This window comes from Empidonax traillii, unplaced genomic scaffold (genome assembly GCF_003031625.1).
Source record: "Empidonax traillii isolate 1590-97213 ecotype Southwest subspecies unplaced genomic scaffold, ASM303162v1 scaffold498:size1131258, whole genome shotgun sequence".
Classification (NCBI taxonomy): Eukaryota; Metazoa; Chordata; class Aves; order Passeriformes; family Tyrannidae; genus Empidonax; species Empidonax traillii.
In genome coordinates this window covers 475,591-494,958 of record NW_020955691.1, presented here as the reverse complement: position 1 = coordinate 494,958, position 19,368 = coordinate 475,591, and the positions used below count along the sequence as shown (strand labels likewise).

At 41.4% G+C, this 19,368-nt stretch overlaps 1 protein-coding gene across 3 annotated transcripts in view; it reads right to left on the bottom strand.

Annotated features, from left to right (window-relative positions):
• ARID5B (AT-rich interaction domain 5B) overlaps positions 1 to 19,368 on the bottom strand; it is a 117,046-nt gene that overhangs the window by 28,902 nt on the left and 68,776 nt on the right. For 2 of the 3 annotated variants that reach the window (XM_027896453.1, XM_027896452.1), the window contains 3 exons: positions 8,859 to 8,971; positions 2,691 to 2,895; positions 288 to 340 (listed from right to left, as the gene is read on the bottom strand). In XM_027896453.1, coding sequence (XP_027752254.1) covers positions 288 to 340; positions 2,691 to 2,895; positions 8,859 to 8,971 — 371 coding nt within the window. Of the gene's footprint in view, positions 1 to 287; positions 341 to 2,690; positions 2,896 to 8,858; positions 8,972 to 10,458; positions 10,554 to 19,368 lie in introns of those variants that run through there. The other variant, XM_027896454.1, reaches the window with a different exon arrangement.

The following is a 19,368-nucleotide window of genomic DNA, read 5'->3' as shown; positions in this document are numbered from 1 at the left end:
TGTACAATAATAGCCCTTTCTCAACATGGGAAAAAATTACAGACCCAACTAATTTCCTTGACAGGGAAGAGTTACATATGTTTTCCACTTGTAGTTTTTACGACAAGTTTACAATTTTGCCAAACCTGGAACTAATTGGGACTGTTTCCAAAAATGGTCCAATAAACCCACAATGTGTACAGCTAGCCTAAAATGCAGCAAATGATTGTTTGCTTTTACATTTTTTTCTTCTAACAAGGAAAAGTTAGACTGCACAATTATTTCATTTAAGTTACTTAAACACTTACTGTTTCATATCCTCCCAGTTTTTGAGCAGCTTGAAACATAGTCCAAAGGTTAACTGTTAGAGGGACAATAAGTATTTAGATAAGCATTGCATTAGCCAACACATTTCAAAGAAATGTAAATTAAACAGTTAAAAAAAAAAAAGGCGAGAAAAAAAAAGCTTACAGCCCCTGAAAAAAATCCCATGAAACATTTTCCAAAGAGGTATTTACATAATCTGAAGATTAAATATTAGCCCATACTATATATATTTTTAATTACATATAAGAGAACACACTTATAGATTCCTTAACAGGACTGAAAAAATACACTAAGACAAAGGTAATGGGCTCATTTGACTTTGCTGATAAGAGGCACAGTATAATGACTGTAGCATGTTTCCACAACCTTGCTAATAAAAATTACTCATTGGGAAGAATGTTGCTTTTAATTATTTGTTTAATACGGATTTCATTAGCCAGCAAGCAGGAGCCACACACTGACTCACAGAGAAAGCCTATCGATTAGACAACAATATCCAATATTTACTGCAGCTCAGATAATGGTCTCCATAATCAATGAACAATAAGCTGCGTTCTAACGGGTCCCGTGTGAATGAACCCAGATGGAGCACAAATGAGCATTACCATAATAATTATGCTGTGGCTGGTTGTGCCTTGCCCATGGCTGTGGGGTTGGAGGGAAGGAGGCAACTCAGTTCAAAAGATGTGTTTAGAGACAGTTGTAACTTCCTGCAGAACTCCCTTCCCCCCTCACGTGCTTTTCATCCTGGCCATGGGGCCCACTGCTTGCTGCTGCTGTCTCACTTTTGTTTTATTTTAATTTTTTATGTGATTTTTTATTTTATTTTAATTGTTACAAGAAAAACTGGTGTCAGCCCTGTGAAAGGCATATGCATGATTCCACCAACAAACACTGATTCCCCATGGACACACTGCAGATACTCCAGGTCAGCAATAATGCTGTGGACCGCGGAGGATGGCATCTCTTTCTCCACGGGGGGATGCTCTGTTGCAGAGTACATACTGCCTCTTTCCACTAAGCTATTTATATTGGCAGTGTTTGCACAAGTCTTGCTTGGACAAATACAAAGCCCCATCCTGCAAACATTTCTGCTCTTCTCAGTATACTTACTCTTCGTATTTAAGTATTTGCTGGATCAGGCCCCTAATTTATAATGAATGTCAGGCAAGTCTCAGTGTATTTCAGCTAAATGTTAGCAGAGGGTCCTAAGCCTGTGGGGAATTTTAGAAATAATATTTTAGCTTGTCTTTCAAGCCCACCCTGTCTCCATGCTTGAGGGAGAGCAGAGTAAAATGGGGGGGGGGGGAAGAAATAATTTCCTCAACACGAAACGTTCTGAAAGCCTCATTGAACCTTGTACTGTTTCAAAGCTATCAAGAGCTTTGCTTAGGCCTTGATTTAATCTGAATCAATGCATAATGCAACGAAGCTGTTCATAGTACATTAATTTTACTTCCATTTCAAGCAGCCAGTTTTCAGACAAACACTGTAATCATTCGGAGTTATATAAGTTTATAATGGCTGCTGGAGGCCTGTTGCAATCAGTGCCAATTGCTATTAGGTATGTAAATTGTTATGTAAAACATACAGGTTTGACATTCTTCATCAAAATAACACATGGTTTTAATCTGGGAGATAAATTAGAGTAAATAATATTTCAATCCATGGCGTTTTCCCTTTAAGGAAATAAAGTATCATTCAATCTATAGATAAGGAGGAAAAATACCCCCATTTACAGCTTTTGTTGGAAACTATGAAAGATCTACATTGTGCTGCAATATTTATGCAAAATTGGGTTACAACTGTATCTTCTCTACCTACAATTGTTTTACAGATTGTGGCACTACAAACTGTACATGCCAAAGCAATTCTAAACACTGCATTCTGTATTAAACAGACACAGTCTGGTTTTATATTCTCCAAAGTCAGTAATTTATTAACTATAAACACATTCTGGGGCTTAAAAATATGATCCCTTTTGTGCCTTTCTTGACCACCTTTAAATGTCTTCCTTTAATATTTGTCCTTTCATAAAGAACATCTGGGCACAATAAAGATACGTCATATTATTAACTCAGAAGAAAGGCATTACAGACGCTGCAGATTTACAAAACAGAAAACTAGAGAGTTTTCAACATGCCTATTTCTAGTCATAATCAGCGGATTTAAACCTATAAATATCCGGCAGCAACTACCCCAGAAGGAAGAGATGCAAATCTAGGCATAAGACAGTGAAATGCCTGGACTGGAAAATGTGTAGATATAAATACGGTCCCCCCCATCCATAAGGCTTTAAAATAGGCGTCGTGCGCAAATGCTTTCTCCAGAGAAGCCAAACCATTCTAAAATGTCAACAAGAAAGTGAGAAAAAGGATACTTACTCTGCTTAAAACCTAAATAGGGTATTCGTTCAATTGGTGTTTTCCTTTCTTTCATATATTTATAAAGAGCCACAAGGAAAGCCTGCTCATCAGCTCGGCATTCTTCACCTACGGCAATCTTTGATTTATCCTCACTTGAGCCTTTCTTACAGTTGCTGTTGTTACTCTTGGGTTTGGGCAAAGCTGACTTAGCCTCACATTTTACCTGGGAAAAGAAAAGATGTCATATCAGATCTGGGTAACCTTTAATTTTCACTTAAGGAATAAATACCCTCTCCTAAGCAGAATGGAGTGTTTTAAAAATGAAGGCCAAACCATGTGACTGTGTTTGAGGGGAAACAAAGGAAGCTATTTATAGAGCTAAATGTCTTGTTCTGAATCTTAGTCACAACATTTTTAAATAGCCACATCTTTAAATCATTATAATTCATTGGTAATGCTCTCCAGATCTGCATTTTTATGACTATACATTGCTATGTCACAGACAGCTTCCATCTCTTACATACACTTGCCATTAGCAAGTCTAATAATAACCTTACTTCAGGATTGACACCGAGTGTTGTCAACTCCCTTAGACAACCCTTGGAGCTGAGGGTGCTCAGCCCCTTCCAGGAATGCTCAGCAGCCAGCTCTGAAACGACACATTTTTCTCTCCTTTGGCCCACCAAAATAGATGCAAACCTTGGCAGGCCTTACCCAGGCAGAGCTCTCAGCACACGAGTGGAGGTTCTGCTGCAGCATGGACTCAAGTCATCTGGATTTGGGCATTGGCTCAACTTGAGCACAGCCCTAAGTCTTTAGCAGAAGGGAGAGGCTGGTAGCTGGACTCTTTCCTGGTAGACACTGGGAGCCCCAAAGCACACAAGTCCCAGAGCTCCAGGTCTCCCACTGGCCTGCCCAGCAGATGTGTGCCAGTCAGGAAATCAACAATTTGGAACCACTTTACCTCTTCACGGTATTCAAAAACATGGAGAAAAATATCCACTGAGACTGGCTTAATCCTTCAGTCCCTCCTGAAGATAATCCTCCCATTGAATCAAGCAAATTACAAATCAAGCATTCACTTGATGTGCGTATACAAAAAAAATAAAAAGAGCAACCTTGCACCCTGACGTTTGAAAGCTCTACATGACCAAGACACTGGGACCATGCAATCAATACATTTCCAGTAAAATACTGGAAGTCCTCTAATACAAGATAGTAGAGATAGTTACATGTATTTTGGATTTGCACTGCCCCTTCAAGGCTTTTGAGTGCTCTCAGGAGCCTTGTGGCAGTTCCATACCACATCCAAGACACATCCTTTGTGCTCCCAGAGGGAGCAGGGAGACGGTAAGAGCCAGTATTTGGTATTTTAGGAGGACAGCTGAGGACAGCAGGGTATCTTGCTGGAAGGCAGGAGCTCTTGCTCAAGCAACCAATGGACTCTCCTTCAGAACTGTCAGTTCTAAAATCAGGTACTTCCTAGGTACTTGTTGACATTTTGGATACAACTGCCGTGTAAAGCATTACCCAAGTGCTTATAAACAAACAACAAACATATCACTGGAAAGACCATTTCATCTTAATAAAGCTACCCTGCATTTCAGGCTCAGGGAAAGCAACATCTTTATACTCCACCAGGTATTAACTTTGCAGAAAGCTCTGACTTAAGGTTATCTGCCTCCACTGTTTTCCACAGATGGTGGACAAAGCAGTGGTAGCTCCTAACCAGAAGGGAAAAGTGGTTAGTTTTCCATGGTAGTTGATGCTGCTGACAAACTTCCATGTTGGTCACCACAGGGTACAGGCTCACTCCTCCCAGGCAACGCAGCAGGGACTGGGAAATGAACTTGTAGGATTTTTCTTGATCACTTGCTGCTGTAGTATGTCCACTGTACTGCTTGATATTCTCCAGCTGCATGGTTCAAAGAGATGCTGTCTTCCTATGGCACAAGACACCATGCTTTGTCTTTTAGCAATAGATATGCTTGTTGATTAAACTCCTGTAAAGATCCTGGGTTTCATCCAAAACTCAGTGGAGCTAATGGGATTTTTTCCTATTAAATACACTTTGGATTTCCTCATCCACTTTTCAGGTCAGAGCTGTAACCCCTTGATTTTTTTACTTTGGCTCCTCACAAAAAATATTTAACAGCTTCCTCTTATAAAGTTTAGATGACATTGTCATAGGTTTCAATGCTTCACCAAAGACTGAGTTAGCATTCCCAGTATGAATTCATGACTTCAATAACTGCAGGATTTTTCAACTTGAGCTGCAAATTTAGAACAAATTCACTGGACCTGGAAACATTTATCCAGTTTTGTTACCTGCTTGCTTGGATATTCTTTTTCAAACTCGACAACTCAGAACTACATTTGCAAAGACAGTGTGGGCACGAACACTAACTGAAATCCAAGCTCACTGCTGCGCAAGCAAACTAATGGTAAGGGATGCTACTCTGAAGGAGATGAAGGGAAACAAATTAAATAACTTTAAGAAAGCCACCAGAAGTGAGAAAAACCCTCTCTTCAGTCTAGAGAAGTAAGGTCAAATCACCTGTGAAACTCAGAGGTGCCAAAATGCAATGGATGGACTCCAAGCAGTGTCAGGTTCAATGAAGCTTTCATGAAGGCAGCAATGCTTCATCCACTCAGTGTTTGAGGCCCAGTGCTGCAGTATGGATAAGCTGGGGGTGCCCAGAGATGGGTTCTGGAACATCTGACCATCTCCTGTTGTGTGTTCCATCACAGGCGGATCATCCATGACCAGTGAACACTCATGGGTACACCCGTGTGTTTGTCTTCTCCTGCCAGAGGTCACACACGACACAGACCACTACAGACCTGCATTTTACAGTTTCAACCAGATAATGGCTGAGGCGCTCAGAATAAATCTCCAGGTCTGAGAGCATTCCAGGCCACCTGTGGCCACAGGAAAAACATATCCTGGTGACTTTTAAACTAATTTCCTAGATCTTGCTGTACAAATGAAATGAGACATTTACTTCAGCATTTGCACTAGGAGATGAAATGAGTAGATTCATTTGGGGACAATTTCCATGTTTAACAAGTTAATCCTTTCAGCTCTTCAAAATGGTCAGATCAGCCAGTTTTAAAAATCCTTAGAATGCATTTCTGCACACTTTGAATGGGAACACTCTATGGGAGGATGAAGCAGGCACAATGAGGGTCATGTTGGAGCCTGCAAGTCCCAGAAGCCCATCCAGCACTGATGACACGTGAAGGAGTGAAGTACAAAAGCCTCCAAAGTCCTGGGACTGTTTTGAGAGAAGAGCTTGATATATCCCTCTCCAGGAGAGCTGATCCTGACCAAGTAGACGCCCTGGTATTCTCTTCCCAGTCTAGGAGGGAAATCCCCTGAGATCTTTCCCCAGAGGTACTGAAATGGATGCAGTGACCAGCAAGAAGTGGCACATGAATGATGCGCTTTCCCTGGCAGCGCCTGCACATCCAGGACCACACTGACTGTCCCACTATCACTCTCTTTTTAACAAGCCACCTATACTGGGACTTACTCAGAGCTGCTCCTACCCAACTAGACACTTTTGCATGTCAGGTAACTGTAAAAGCCTACGAAACAATCTGCTGATGGTTCAGGGTACACACGCCTAATGGGAACTATGTTGTAAGGAGGTACAAAGCTTTCCAGTCACTGGTAGTTGAGAACATGAAATTCAGCAAATCATTACAACCATGCAGCTTGACATGCTGAAATCCACAGAATTCAGAATGCCACTTCTGCTGTTTCCTGACTCAAACCATAGAGCCACTGCAACTCTGTCAGAGCTGTCGCCCTGCCACTGGGAAGTGAGGCTGCTGTCAGACACTGAGGGACATGATCTGAGAAAGCAAGCAGCACAACTTCTGCTCAAAAGCGATTTTAGCTGGAACAGGACTATGGCCAGGACCACTGCGAAAAAGCTTCAGCATCTGACACAAGTGGATTTGTCCCGTTTACACCAGCAGTGTCCAACCCTGCTCTCCACAGACCCATTGTCAGCATTAGTTGGAGATGGAGCACTGACAGGAGTCAGTGGGGGAGTCCAACATAGAGTTTCAGATGATGACTTAACATTCCAACTGTTCCCAAAAATGAGAAGATAGCAGGTGGATCTCTGTTCTTCCCCCTTCCCCAAATACACTTCCTCTCCTTCCCCAGTAACCCAGAGGCAGGGTCTGTGTAAGGTGCAGTACATTTGCTGTAGAGGGTTTGATTCGCTGTCCTCCTCTTATTAAAGTATATCCACAGCCCTGAGACACAGATTGATGTGAAGAGCCACAGTGAAGTCAGTGCGACTACATGCAAGGACATTATATCATGAGCATGTCTATTATTTATAATGAAATTAAGCTGGCCAAGATAATTAATGCTATTAATATCTGCACAATGATGAGCACAGTATGACTAGATAAATAGGCGGAATTACTTCTGATCTGAAATATCCTCCCATCTGACGAGTAGGGTGAACCCAAATATAAACAGAGAGGATAAACAATTTGGTACGAAGCGTTACTGTAGTTTTTAATTATCTAATACCTATATATCAGGTGCTGAAGAGGCAGAACTACTTGTGCTACAGTCCAGGGTGCTTTGACAATACGGCCCATGCCGCAGTTCGCTGGTAATATTTTAACATGAAAAATGCCTTGGGGGAAGGGGAGTTGAGGCAAATTGAGACATTTTCACACCGTCAATTTTGCACGTTCTTTCACAGAGAAAACATTCAGACAAACTATAGTATCTGGCAGGACCCTGCAACTCAACACACCAGGCTCCATCATCTCTCACCATGCCTGTCTAATACGATAGTACAGGCTCCAACTGAGCACAATAGGGCACAAAGAGAAGAGAAACAGTGACTTAAGGGCAGAGCTTCATCATGAACTTCAGCCTCTTTTATCGTCATCAACAGAAGGCACAATTTTAACTGAACTCCTAGGGAGGAGGAGGAGGAGGTGGAATTTAATTTGCCTTCCTATGAGAAACTGAGAGCAGAACACTTCCACTTGACCTCTTTAACCTCCTAATCTCCCAGGACATTCACTGTGTACAACAATACCAACGCAAATGGGTCTATACATTCACTGTATTTCCTAAAGAGATGGTCACAACAATGGCAACGTTTTTCAGATACACATCCATCTAATTTATTGAAACAACAGATTTGGCAGGAGTTGGCGTAAAAATTCAGTATATTCAAACCTCTTCAGCTGTTTAGCTCAAAAGTATCAGTGACAAAGTTCTGCCTCAGATAAAAATCAAGTAGTGCTCTAAGTAATTTTCCATCTTTGCATATTAGAGTTTCAAATTAAATCATCTTGAAAGGAGCCATTTGTGCTGCTTTTTTTTTAAAAGAGAAGACCAAATTCCTACTTAAAACCACTCAGACAACATAGAAAAAAGGATGCAATTACACTACAGAAGCTTCATTTTAAGATATTTTAAGGAAAAGACACAAATCCATAAATATCTAAAAGATTAGGTGTATAAACACAAATCAATGATCCAATTTTTACTTGCAGTATGAGCTAAGCACTGCAGCACATACAGAAGACTCTGTAAAAGCACACACTATTCAACGAACCCTGGAACATGCAGCTCAGCACTAAGTATTAAAGAAACAGCCCAGATTTTTTCTTTTTAAGCTTTTGTACTGAGTTTCTGCCTTTATCTTTTTTTTTTTTTTTTTCCTAGTTTAAAAATGTCAAGATCTTAACATCAGGGTACTGTCGCTTGTGTGCGCTTCTTAGAAACCATTACTGGAGCGGCTCTTGTTTCATAGTCTGTTTATCTTCAAACTTATATTTAGAAGTACATTGTAACAGGGTGAGCTGCTCCCAAGTTTATTTTTAATTCGAAGATACTGTCACAAACTATGTTTGTGTGTCACAGAATGTGAAAACTAACACTAGATGCCAAGAAAGCTTAAGCACTACCAGTTACCAACAAGCTGATAGCATTAGGTTGTTAGGTGACTACAGTTGTTGGTAACTTTGAACACAGGCAAGATAAGTTGAAAAATAAAACTATTGAAAAAAATTACATTTATCATCCCCAAGAAAATAAGTTACACTCTAAATTTGAAACAGCATGCTGGGAAACAAAGGCAGGGTTGTACCTAAAAAAGGAGAGTGTACTGAAAAGAGTATTATTAAGTGATTTACCTTGGCAACAGCTTTGCTTTCAGAATTATTGTTGGAATCCTTAATGCCATTTAATGAATCTCTTCTCTGTGGGCATGGCTTCTTTTTGCGCGGTCTGCCTTTAAGATTTGGCGCTGAAAATTAATGGAGAACAATTTGAGCACATTGTCTTATCCTGGATTCTTAACAGCTGAAAGCATAATAAATAATTCCACTACAATCAGTCACAGAAATGTACACATCTGTCTACAGTAAATGCTTATTACAAGATTCCCATCCTCCACGGGTTACATCTTGACACACTATACGTTTCTATAGAATATCCCCCAAAGCTGATCTGTTCTACTTTCACATAGCTAATTAATATAAAGTCAAACACTGGTCTCCGAAGGACTCGGAGAGAAAGCACAAACATTTCTCCATGGTACAAAAAGGAACAAAACTGAATATTAATAGGTAACTTTGCATTAATCACCCTGCTGCCTTTATTATTTCTAATCTTCAAGCAAGAGTACTAACTACTATTTCCAACTTTGGGAAACATCTGGCTTTGGAAACATTCTGAAATATTGAAATTCCTCACAGCTCCAAGAAATGTTTATATATCCTGTCATTCTTGTCAAAGTTCTTCTGAAAAAGTTTAAGAAAAAAATAAAAAATTACCCCTGAGTCCTGAAATGGATCAAAAAAACCCTTAAAAACTAGTTCTGGAAGTTGACAAGTACTGAAATAAGTGATTGATTGTTTCATAAGGGTTACACACCACACATACAAATTAACATGAATCACTTTCAGTTTTGTCCAATTCTTAAGATAAAACAGCCCTGAAATAACACAGTGACTAAATCCTAACTGTGCTGAGCCATGTGAGGAATGGGATATGGATCATCATAAAAAATATCACAGTCATCTTTCAATAGTAGTATTAAAATATAAATTATGATCATATATAGAAATAATAGATGAAGCAGATGTTTGCTCATTATTACGCGTCCTCTCTGCTTTCAGATTTAAAAATCAGCCTCCAACTACTATGGCAACATTTAAAATGACAAACATTCATTAACTAATGACTGTACTGAATAAGATAATTTCTTTTAAACCTTTAATTTTTAGGTAACCATTGTTTTCATTACTTAAAGGGATGATTAGAACAATGTTAGAAATCTAAACATCTCAAACCTCTTGAGTGTCTTCTAATTGTTTTTAATCTTACATTTGTCACACAGTAAGCCAGTGGTTTCAGGACATTTTACATTTTAATTAGTTTGCAAACACAATAAAGGGTGCTAATTTGATTTTATAGTTTGAGTAACACTGTCATCTTTGGTCTGTTTAGAGAAAGAGAAAAGCTGCAGGTTTAAAATCAAAAGTTTCTCTGCCCCCAACACTGACACATAGTAAAAATATATATATATGTGTATATATTTATGTATGTGCATATGGGTGTAAGTCCATATGTGTGTCTAGCTAAAAACATGTTTATCTCCCTAGAGAAATATCTCCATCTATCTCCAGTGAAGCACATTCTGCTTATTGAAAAGTACTGCAGAAAGCAATTCTGAAATTGTCATCTGAGGCTAACATGCAAAATCAAACAAAGAGAGAAAGAAATTATTACCCATTCCAGTCGACAAACATCTGTCTGATTTATATCTGTACTCATGAATGCTACAGCATGTGACTGCACACTACGTCGCTGGGAGTCTCGACTTGGTGTGGATGTCAGCCTTACACAAAATGAACACTCGGAGTATTTGCTCCCTGCTTCCAAATCCCCTCCCCCAGCCGCTCCATTACTCATATAAACAGAGATGAGCGGCTCGGCGGGAGCGTGGGATGAGCTCCGAGGATCCAGCGCCGGCTGCCAGACTGCCAGCCCTAGCCACGCCGCCCAGCCAGATTCATAAACCCCGCTCAGCCTTTGATGTGCTCCTGCTTGTTTTTTGGCACACGACCTGCATGGGACGGACAGATCCCTAACCGTGGTCAGCCCCAGCAGTCGCATCTTCTTCAAGCAGGTACCAAAGAGAACAGTAACGCTCCCTGAGCCTCCTACACCCTGGCACGCACGCTGAAAGATCAACCTTCGAACGAATGGATCCCCAGGCCTGGCCCAACACACTGCAGAAGAGGGATGTGGCTGAGCAAACATCAAATATACTTGTATATGAATTACTTGTCCTTTCTTTCTTTCTTTCTGTCTCTTTAATGAATAAAGAAACTAGTTCAAGGCTCAATGTTTTCCAAACATACTTGTTATCCTGAGTTTTGGCACTGTACTTTGTATCACACTATAAAGCGCTGCTAATGTTTTGCTAAAAGCTTTAAAAGCAAGAAGGCATTTGTTTCTAAATTCCAGGTATATTGAGCTTGCATATAAACACTGTTTGAATTGGAGCCTTCCATGGCAGAACTGGCACAAACCCACTACGAAATGGGGTATTTGCATTCTCCCCGTGGCTCAGGAGCTGCAGCAGGGAAGGTCTGGGCGCAGCACACTCGAGGACTATCCCACACGCCCCATGGAATGACTTTAAATCACCTGAAGCCGTTCCAGACCTGACACACAATTAACAACAAAGCAGCAATAGGAATTAATACCAGAAGGTCCTTGCATCTAGTATTTACCCTGTAGAAGAAAACATTTGACATAGTTCCAGTCACACTTGAAACAAATCCATTAATATTTGCTCCCTAAATCATTTTAAATAAAAGCATTATTTGAAGCTTATTGCACTTCAGTGACATCCATTTTGTTCTTGTGAGCTAGGAAATATGACTAGGACCAAAGAAATAATTTACAAGTCACATACTTGTTTCAGTTTTGTCATTTTTTTGTTTAATTTCTGACATATTCATGAGCACACTGCAAATGTCTTGAATTTGTTATTCATAATTATTTTAAAGCTATTTTACACACATGTTGCGGCTTAGTCCCAGTCAGTTTTCATGATGACACTGTATGTTTAGTATTTACTGGACTGCTAAGTGAGTATCCTACGTTTTTTTCTGGGTTTTGGTGGAGAAGGAGTCCTGGCATGACTACCTGAGAATATCTGAAACGATTCAATTTCTTCACGTTTGTGCATATGGCTTTCAAAATCATTTTCTGAAAGCATTTGTGGCAGTTAGACCTGATAACTTGCACATTCCCAGAAGGTGAGAACATAAGCAGAGCAAATTAAAGTAAAAAATGCATAAATAAGTACAGAAGAAAGTTTGCATTTATTTGCCACCTCTTTAGTCTGAGTGCCTGTAATAGGAGTATGAGAGACATAGGACACTACCGGCTCAAAAACTTTCTTTCCTGTGCATTTGACAACATATTTGCCTTTTGCCAAGGTGTGGTATTTTCCACCTTTTTTTCTTTCTTTTTGCTTCCATCTGAAAGAGGGAAAAATTCAGCCACTGAAACACCTACTGGGACCCTTGATGGGCTTTTGGGAACTTGCATTGCCTCTACTCAGGTGTGATTAAAAGGATCAGTACTAGCAAGGCACAGGTGTCCTGTACACTGAAGGTTTGCTAACTCAAGAAGCCTTTTCTTGGGATCACAGCTCATCCCAAATTTGCTAATCACCACAAAAGGCATGTTCACTTAGAACCAGGCAAAGCACAAGACATTATCTTCCCTGCAAAACGTGCAGGTGCCACAGCAATCTGGAGCCCAGCTGAGAAAGCCATTTCACCTGCTGAGTCCTGGCAAGCATTTCAGGTTATGACCAGATAAAACACACCTACGGCAAAATGCACAGTACAAGGTAACTCTACTTGAGCTCAGGAGTCCCGAAACCACGGCTACACTCTGTAGTGCCAAAGCACCAGCAATACCCTATATGTTTTTATTACAAACTCTCACACCTGAGAGGGTAATGCAAAGCCTGTGTCATGCACAGCACAAGGAGTCAGATTATCTGTACATGGAGATTGGCAAATCTTTGCTGACTAAAACGTACCCCAGCTAGAATCTGGCCTGGTCCTCCCAAAGCCTGTTCTTGAGAGCTGCCTACAGACTACAGCAATCAAACAAGGACAGTCCAGAGGCATCTGTGCACAGAAATAAAGACCAGGAATCGCAGAGAAGCTCAGCAACAGGCTCTGACTCACAAAGTAAGAGAGCCACACAGAAAAGAGAGGAGCTCATGGCTAATCGCTCAGACTAGCTAGATGTTTCCTCAGAGCTAGAGGTCCTCTCTGTTCATGAAGCCATGAAACAGCATCATTGCTCAAAAATTACATCTTCCCCTCCACACTCATATCAGTCAGTGCAAACATAAGGATATTGTAGGTGATTGGGACAGGGCAGAAAGAGCACAAGAAGGCAACTACCCTGCCCTCTCTGAAAACTCTGAAAAGTTGTGGCCACTGCTCTGCTGTCCCTATCGCCCTCAGTTAATGCAACTCTCAAAGACTTTGCCTGCTTAGCAGGACATGGGAAAGAGGAGCATTTCCAAACCTCACCTCATTCCTGCCATGTACTATGTCTACCCAACCACTCCTGGAGGCACAAATAAGTCAAGAGACTGTGGGTTTGGGGTACCTGACTTCAGTAGGTCAGTTACAGTAAAATTATCTATTTTTTAGGAGTCTGATTATCACTGGTGAGAACTCACTCCAGTGAGTTCAACCCTCCCAATAACACTGGAGTATATATTTTGGCTAATGTAAAAGATGTTGTTATAGGGAGGGTGTTAAAAAAAATAGTGGCCTTCACACAGCTGAGGTCAAGCTATGTTGGCACTTTGTCAAAATCAGTGGTGTAGCCAAGACTTTTTAATGAGCCTGGAATGCATTACCTCATTTGTCATACCTGGATCACTTACTCATGCTGAGCCCAAAATAACCTTGGACCTTGTTGGCTGCTCAGCAAACCATGTAAGTAAACAGTACTGCACTCATGCCTAAAACACGTACCTTTTAATTGCTTGCTCCACATTTCTTACTCTAAAGCACATCTAAGCAATTGTGATGCTCATGATCAAAGTTTCAGGCCTCTCTGACCTGCGTAACCATTTCCTGATATGACTTTTGATTTTGGCTTGCTGATATTCCAGTTTCTCAGAAACACTTCAAAAGCAGGAGAAAAAAAAAAGAGAGAGAGAGACAAAGAGAGGGGAGAAAAAAAAAATAAGGAAAGGAAGACCATTGCTGTATTTTGCTGAGGAATGTATCAGGATAGCTGCTCAGCATTGCTAATGCACTTACAACTTGCAGTGCCAACCAGATTCTGGCTGCCTGTTGTTTTCTGTGACCATGTTTCTGGCCTGCGGAAAGATGAAGGAAGAACAACAGCATTTTTGCCAACTGCAAAAATCAATACAAGAAAAAAACCCCCTCAACCAAGCTTGCAAAAATGTCCAGGGCCACCAGCAAAGAAGGGCCAGCAGAAGATCTGGGTCTCCATTGAGGGTGGGCTCACAGAGTCAGGTCAGCTCCAAACACAGAGGCGGGAGTGTACCAGAGGGAAGCAATCACAAGCCAGGATTAAGGTGGAGCACTGGAAGTTGCAAGGAGTTAATAAACAGGGATGTGCTGTGGCACCAGGTTCAGAGATGTGTGCTTGCATGAGGCAAAGCTGCAGCACACCTGCTAAATGCATCAACAGCCTCTCCTCCCCGAAGGACACATTGCGGAATGTCTCCTCACTGAATCTTTTCGCACTGTGCCAGTCCTTGATTTGCCTTCCAGTTTTCACACACATGCACAAAAGCTGTGACACCAGAATCCTTGGCCTTAAGCTGCAAAACCATCAGTAAATACAGAGCAGACTAGGAGACCTTCCCTCTTAGGCAGGTGGAAACGGCAGGATGTGTCAGATCACAGAGCTATTCATGATGCAGGTGCCAAACATAAGCTGGAGGTGGCATATGGAGGTGCCTGGTCATCAAAGGCAAGGTGAGAAGAATGGTCCCAGATCTCCACAAAATCCATGCACTGACCATGCCCGCTAGCAGGTGGCAAATAGCTGGTTGCTGAGGACATCCCTAAAGCAGCTTGGCAAAAGTTAGCTCTTGGCTGAAAATCATGGTTACATGTTGCACCTTTTAAAATGTAATGAATAGAAAGTTAACAGGTTTAATGGCTTTAACACTTACCCCTCTAGGGGGCTTCTGGCATTCTGCAATATCTGAAAGTTAAGGAAAGCATATTGCTATTATTTAAGCTCTGTCTCAAAAACTGTTGGAAGGTTAGTTAACCTCGCATACTTTCTGGAGTCCCAGCTGCTTCCTTGATTTCCTCGTCACCTCCATCTCTTTATTTTCTCTCCTTCACCTCATTCCCTTTTCTGCACTTTGAGTTCAGGATCTTACATTTCATTTATTTTCCTTTCACCCCTCAAAGTTTATTTAAAAACTTTTGCCTCCTGGAAACAGGGTCCAAGAAGGAGGGCCTGGGGCATTTATCACTCAGGCACGCTGAGCGGAGCTAGTGAAGAGAAGCAAATTGTAACTAACCTAACACTGCATCCAAGGCTCAGAAATTGAAGTGGCTGAAAAATAAGACAAAAGATCAGACCACACTAAAAAAACCCCAGACCTTTGTTTAGGAAACAACAGTATCAACTGAATTTGGGGAAGCTTTCAACAAGATCCTAAGTACACCTATGGAAATCTTGATGAGCATCTACCAACAGGTCAAGCTCCCATTGAGCTGTGGAGGTCACACAGCCTCTCTGCAAACACACACCTCTTGCTTACTCAAGCATGCAATGTAGAACAATCTCAATAATAAAATTATTTTTACTAATCTTTTTCTGAATGCAAACACTTGTTTATTCCCCTCTTTATAACTGAACTTGCCAGACTTGACCTGGAAACCCCAGAGCACAGCAGCGAACAATCTTACGGGGAACATTAAGGAACCACGCTGCTTTCTAACCCACACGGAGAAAGAGCGGGCTTGTGTAGCCATTTCTGAAAGTTTTGTTTTGGAAATCAGATATCCCATGCTCCATGTGGGGAAAATCAATTTGCTACCTCTCTAAGGAAAACATTCCTCATTTGGAAATAAGTGAAACAGACACTTCCTTGTGTGGATTAATGTGGAGACATATGACTTGCTGCAGACTGTTGTTTTGACCCCCCTCCTGACCAGACAATCTCTGAAAAAAAGCAAAATGGTAGTATTTTTCATGGATTACAGTTCAGAATAGCATTGCTTTTAATAGAAAAGCTAGAGGAACTGCAAATATCAGGTTGGTCAATTTTGCCAAAAACTGAATGTTTCTTTTTGGAAGATAGGGACAAGATTCAGGATGAGGCTTGGAGTTTCTTTTTCTTCATTTCAGCACGTCTGGAAGTTAAGACTTTTTCTTGATCTAGGCTTTGTTATGTCCTGCTCACTAATGTGGGTTTAAAAAAAAACATGGAAAAAAGTTGCTGTGGAGTTTGTTGTTTTTTTTTTTTTCTGGGAAAAATCTATACATGTGTTGGAAATTATGAAGTACGGTAAACTGAAAAGGGAAGCTGAAGACTTCAGAGAAAAATCTATGCTCGACAAATATGTGACATTCAAGTAGACCTTAGAGCAAATTAAAATAATAATAATAAAAAAATCCAGTGTAGGCCTATTACTGGCTACGGATGACAGGATTGTTGCTAATGATTCAAAAAGAGGCAGAGGTGTTTGGTAAATATTTGTTCCATATTTGCAAAGAAGCCAGATGATATGCTTGCAAAAGAATATAATTAAAGCCAGTCAATTGACTTGGTTTTACAGAAACCAGATCTTAAAACAACACAAAAGAAAAACAAACAAAGCACCTTATTTTACACTTTGAAACTACAAGCTTAGTTAGAGAAACAAGTTGCACGCATGGAACTTACCTGCATTCAGTATGACAGTTGATTTAATACTAAATAACTCTTTGATTAAAAAACAGCGCTACATAATTTTATTCAAGCATATAGTGAATGGATTAATAGCTGGCTAAATGATAGAGCTAAAAGCAGGCATCAGTGGGGAATTTCTATCAAATGAAAAGACTTCTGGTGGGATTCCGCAGGGGTTGCTCCTGGCCTTCCCAGTATTACAAATTTTTATCAGTGAAATAAATATTAAGTCCCTGACAGTAACATTCACACTGACACAAGGACTGGCACAATGCTAAGACTGACTCATACAAATGAGTAATCAGAAGGAAAAACGGAGCAGGAAAACACAATGCTCCTCAGTACTGCTCCAGCATGAAACCTGTGAGCAAGGATTACAGGTCCCACTGACCAAGCCAAGGGTGACACTTCACAGGCCACTCCCCCACTGGAAATTCAGCATACCCAGAGAGGAAGATGCCACTGCCAACGGGATGTCTGCCTTCAAGGAGGTCTGAATAACTTAAGCTGTGCTGGAGTTTGAGCAAAAATGACCGAGAAGTGACTTCACTAGGTAATATGAGTGCCTCAAAGGTGAGAAAAAGCTGGCACTGCAGTCCCCAGAGGTGGTCTCACGCCAGGATACGGAGGCATGCCTATGACCAGCTTTCTCAAGACCTTTCAGGAAAAGCCTGAGCCAGACACAAGTTGGTGTGCACAGGGCAGGAAGAAACACATGCAATTTGAGGGTCTTGAAGGTCAGGATATCAGAGTGGGGCTGGGTGTCGTGCCTCAGGCACGGCAAGGGCCGGGTCGTGCTGCTGCCAGGAGAGCCTGGGCGCTGCGGGCGGCTCAGCAGCCCGGCTGGATGCACGGAGCAGGCGTCCAGCTGTCTGGCTGTGCTCCTCACTCAAACAGCTGTTTCCCTTCTCCTTCAGAAAAAAAGGTGGTGAACTGGATGAAAGCATTTGCCAGCAATTTTGGCTGATGAGCCACTACTTGGGGTTCATACCAGATTAGATGACTCAGTGGTTCTTCTGGTGAGAAACTGCGTGAATATAGGATCAAATACAGTGAAGCACTGAGCTATGCAGGACAAGGAACATGAAGAGCTGCAGCCTTGATTCAGCAAAGTACATGCCTAACTCGTAAAGACCTGGAACATGGAAAGACCTCTGATGACCTCACTGGGGCTATTCACACCTTTGAGGCTAAGCCTGTTAAGCATTGAACACAACCAAGCCAGCATGGCTCTCTCTGTCACTAGTGGGAAAGAAGCATTCAAGCCCTGAACAAAGAAATCGTCCTATCTCATCATGAAACACCATGTGCTTGGGCAGCATCACAGGATCAGATTCATCAGATCAGTTCATCAGATCTCCCTCTCCCTCAGAAATCTGCAGTCAGTCTCCAGCCTTGAAGCCCCCCATCCCCAAAGGTCACCTCCTGGGAAGCTGCACCCGGCAGACAGGGGCTTCAGTTTCTGTAGGAGGGTCACAGCAATACTCAAGAAGTGCAGGACTGACTTCTCAGAATAGTCTGGGTTAAAAAAAAAAAAAAAAAAAAAAAAAAAAAAAAAAAAAAAAAAAAAAAAAAAAGGCAAGCAAGCAAAGAAAGGAAAGTGAAAAGGCTCTAACAGATTATGTAATAGCCAAGACAAAAGCAGTGCAAGCAGGGTAGCAAGAAGTGAAAATGCACAGCAAACCCATGGAAGTCAGCCTGTCTGATCAAAACTCATCAGAACACTCAAGGTAGACTTCCCATTAGAGGGCTTTAGAAAATAAAAGGCAAATCTTAAGGCGGCTTTCCTAGCAATGTTTCTTTTTCTCTCCAGTAAAAGCCAGCGTTTGTGTAATTGCTGTCTAGCAGAGTCAGCAGTACCCAATGGAGACGTGACCTACATACCTCGGAAATACAATAGATACGTAACCAGTGGTATCCACGCAGATAGACAGATGAGATGGGCTAATTGACTGATGGACATTGTGCATGAATATAAACAGGCAGAAATTCATGCCAGAAGGATAAAATGGACAGCTTTCCAAGACCTTGCTTTCGGGAATGACAACGGCAGGTAAGAAGGAATGATCATTGAGTTGTGCACAATGTGAAAAAGACAAATATATTCTTTGAATAATCTCTTGCATTTCTGATTTGTAACTGATTATATAAGAATCTTTTTTTTTTTAAGTATAAAAATATTATAATTTTCTTTCATTTTTTCCCCCCTCACTTGATCATTGCACTGCAAAGTAATCAAAATTTGTTAGGCATAATCAACCTGCATGAAGATATTAGTAAAGCGACAAGCAGAAACTACAGAGGAAGCTCTCCCCTTTGATGCCTACATTCAGCTTCCACCACAATGAGGACTATACAAGGCATTAGGTGGAGGCAGGAGCAGCAGCCACAGGCTAAGCTCTGCTTCATTCAAATCTCTGGGTCATAACCAACTTCACCAACAGCACTTGGCTTGCCAGGCCCCCCCATCACAGTGCACACAGGAATAGTTCAGAGGTTCAGGAATAACTCCTCTTCCACAGATAGCTTGGCATGAAGCCTCTGTGCCCTGGGAGACCTGCATACACCTGGCAAGAGGCTCTAATGCTGGGGTACAGAGGTGACGCTGCCCAGCACTGCTGAGCACAGGAGGGATCTGCACTTCTTCACCAGTAAAACACAGTGGTGGAACTCTGGTAATTCTGTCAGGTTGTGTA